Genomic DNA, 2,500 nt, shown 5'->3' on the forward strand with positions numbered 1-2,500 from the left:
GAGAGAAGGGAATGACATGCAGCAACAGACCAAAGGTCAGAGTCGAACCTGCGACCACTGTGTCGAGGACTGAACCTCTGTATGTGGGCGCGCGCTCTTACCACGTGAGCCGCCCGGGCGCCCAACAACAATAACTTGTTTTGTGTGTGTTTCAGATTCCAGAGACAGCGAAGCGGACTCTGAACTCACTCTGACGGACACGGACACAGAGTCAGTATCTTCTTCTTTCTCCTTCTCTTCCTCTTTTTCCTCCTCTTCTTCAGAGCTTCAACAACTACTCACATCTTGTACTTTATGATCGAACTTCTGAAGTAAAAGTACAAAAGTATCAGCATCAATATAAACACAAAGAACCAAAAGTAAAAGCTCTCATTCTGCAGAATAATATACTTATATCATTGATGTCTTTTAGGGAATGAAAACAGGCATTTATTAATCTCTGTGTGTGTGTGTGTGTGTCTCTGTGTGTGCGTGTGTGTCTGTTTGTGTGTGTGTGTGTGTGTGTCTGTCTGTCTCTGTGTGTGTGTCTGTCTCTGTGTGTGTGTGTGTGTGTCTGTCTGTCTGTGTGTGTGTGTGTGTGTGTGTGTGTGTGTGTCTGTCTGTCTGTGTGTCTCTGTGTGTGTGTGTGTCTGTCTGTCTGTGTGTGTGTGTGTGTGTGTGTGTGTGTGTGTGTGTGTCTGTCTGTCTGTGTGTCTCTGTGTGTGTGTCTTTGTGTGTGTGTGTGTCTGTGTGTGTCTCTGTGTGCGTGTGTGTGTGTCTCTGTGTGCGTGTGTGTCTGTTTGTGTGTGTGTGTGTGTGTGCGTGTGTGTCTGTCTGTGTGTCTCTGTGTGCGTGTGTGTCTGTTTGTGTGTGTGTGTGTGTGTGTGTGTCTCTGTGTGCGTGTGTGTGTGTGTGTGTCTGTCTGTCTGTGTGTCTCTGTGTGCGTGTGTGTGTCTGTTTGTGTGTGTGTGTGTGTGTGTGTCTCTGTGTGTGTGTGTGTCTCTCTGTATGTGCGTGTGTGCCTGTTTTTGTGTGTGTGTGTGTGTGTGTGTGTGCGTCTCTGTGTGTGTGTGTCTCTGTGTTTGTGTGTCTGTGTTTTTGTGTGTGTCTGTGTGTGTGTGTGTGTGCGTCTCTGTATGTGTGTGTGTGTGTCTGTGTGTGTATGTGTCTGTGTTTTTGTGTGTGTGTGTGTGTGTCTTTGTTTGTGTGTGTGTGTGTGTGCGTGCGTGCGTCTCTGAATGTGTGTGTCTCTGTATGTGTGTCTTTGTGTGTGTGTGTGTGCGTCTCTGTATGTATGTGTGTATGTGTGTGTGCGTCTCTGTGTGCGTCTCTGTATGTATGTCTGTGTGTGTGTGTGTGTGTGTGTGTGTGTGTGTGTGTGTCTGTGTGTGTGTGTGTGTGTGTGTGTGTGTGTGTGCCTCTGTCTCTTTTTATCTGTTTTTGACATTTTTGACACTTCTTGTCTACATTTGAGACTTTCTGAAGTTTTTGGCTCTTTTTTATATTTATATATTTAGTATAAAGTAGAAAAACATGAAAACGCTCAAATAAAGTACCTCAAACATTGTACTTGAGTAAATGTACTTAGTTACTCTGCCCTCTTCTCTTCTCCTGCTGTTGTTTCTCAGTCCTCCGTCGCCCTCTGGTGGTTAACGTGGGTCATAATAAACTATGAGCTTTTTAAAGTCTAATAAATGAACTCAGAAAGCTGTCAACAAAATTCACTCACGCAAAATAAAACTAAATTAATTAACTTAATTCACAACAATAGAATTATGGCAAAAATACATATGGAAAAATCTTAAAATTACAGACAATAAATAAAGAAGTTGTGTCTGTCAATTTGAAGATTTTCTGAGTGTTGAAAAATTAAAATGGTTTAATTTATAAATTCAATTCATCCATAATTCATGATTTTTGTGAATGTTTATAATATTATACTTGTGCATCATTTTATACCCACGTCTGTTAAATTCAGACAGAAAGATTAGACATACACACACACACACACACACACACACACACACACACACACATGCACACACACAGACACACACACACAAACACACACACACACACACACACACACACACACACACACACACAGACAGACAGACACAGGTTTGTGGCACTATCTTTGTGGGGACCTGTCATTGACATAATGCATTCCCTAGCCCCTTACCCTAACCTTAACCATCACCACTAAATGCCTAACCTTAACCCTTACCCTCACCCTAACCATAACCTAATTCTAACCCTAATCCTAAAACCAAGTCTCAACCCTCAAACACACCTTTAAACTTGTGGGGTCCAGCATTTTGGCCCCACAAGGCTGTGCAGACCCCACAAGTATACTGGACTCCTGGTTTTTGGACCCCACGAATATAGTTAAACAACACACACACACACACACACACACACACACACACACACACACACACACACACATACACAGACACACAAACACACAAACACACACACACACACACACACACAGAAACAGAAACAAAATAAAAATCCG

General features: G+C 42.8%; 1 protein-coding gene across 1 annotated transcript in view; it reads left to right on the plus strand.

Moving 5' to 3' along the window:
- The window catches only part of patj (PATJ crumbs cell polarity complex component), a 116,859-nt gene that overhangs the window by 44,805 nt on the left and 69,554 nt on the right, over positions 1 to 2,500 (plus strand). Inside the window, exon 21 of the mRNA XM_036007708.1 lies at positions 156 to 210. Within this exon, the coding sequence (XP_035863601.1) occupies positions 156 to 210 (55 nt within the window). The remainder of the gene's footprint in view (positions 1 to 155; positions 211 to 2,500) is intronic.

The sequence above is a fragment of the Sander lucioperca genome, chromosome 11 (genome assembly GCF_008315115.2).
Source record: "Sander lucioperca isolate FBNREF2018 chromosome 11, SLUC_FBN_1.2, whole genome shotgun sequence".
Classification (NCBI taxonomy): Eukaryota; Metazoa; Chordata; class Actinopteri; order Perciformes; family Percidae; genus Sander; species Sander lucioperca.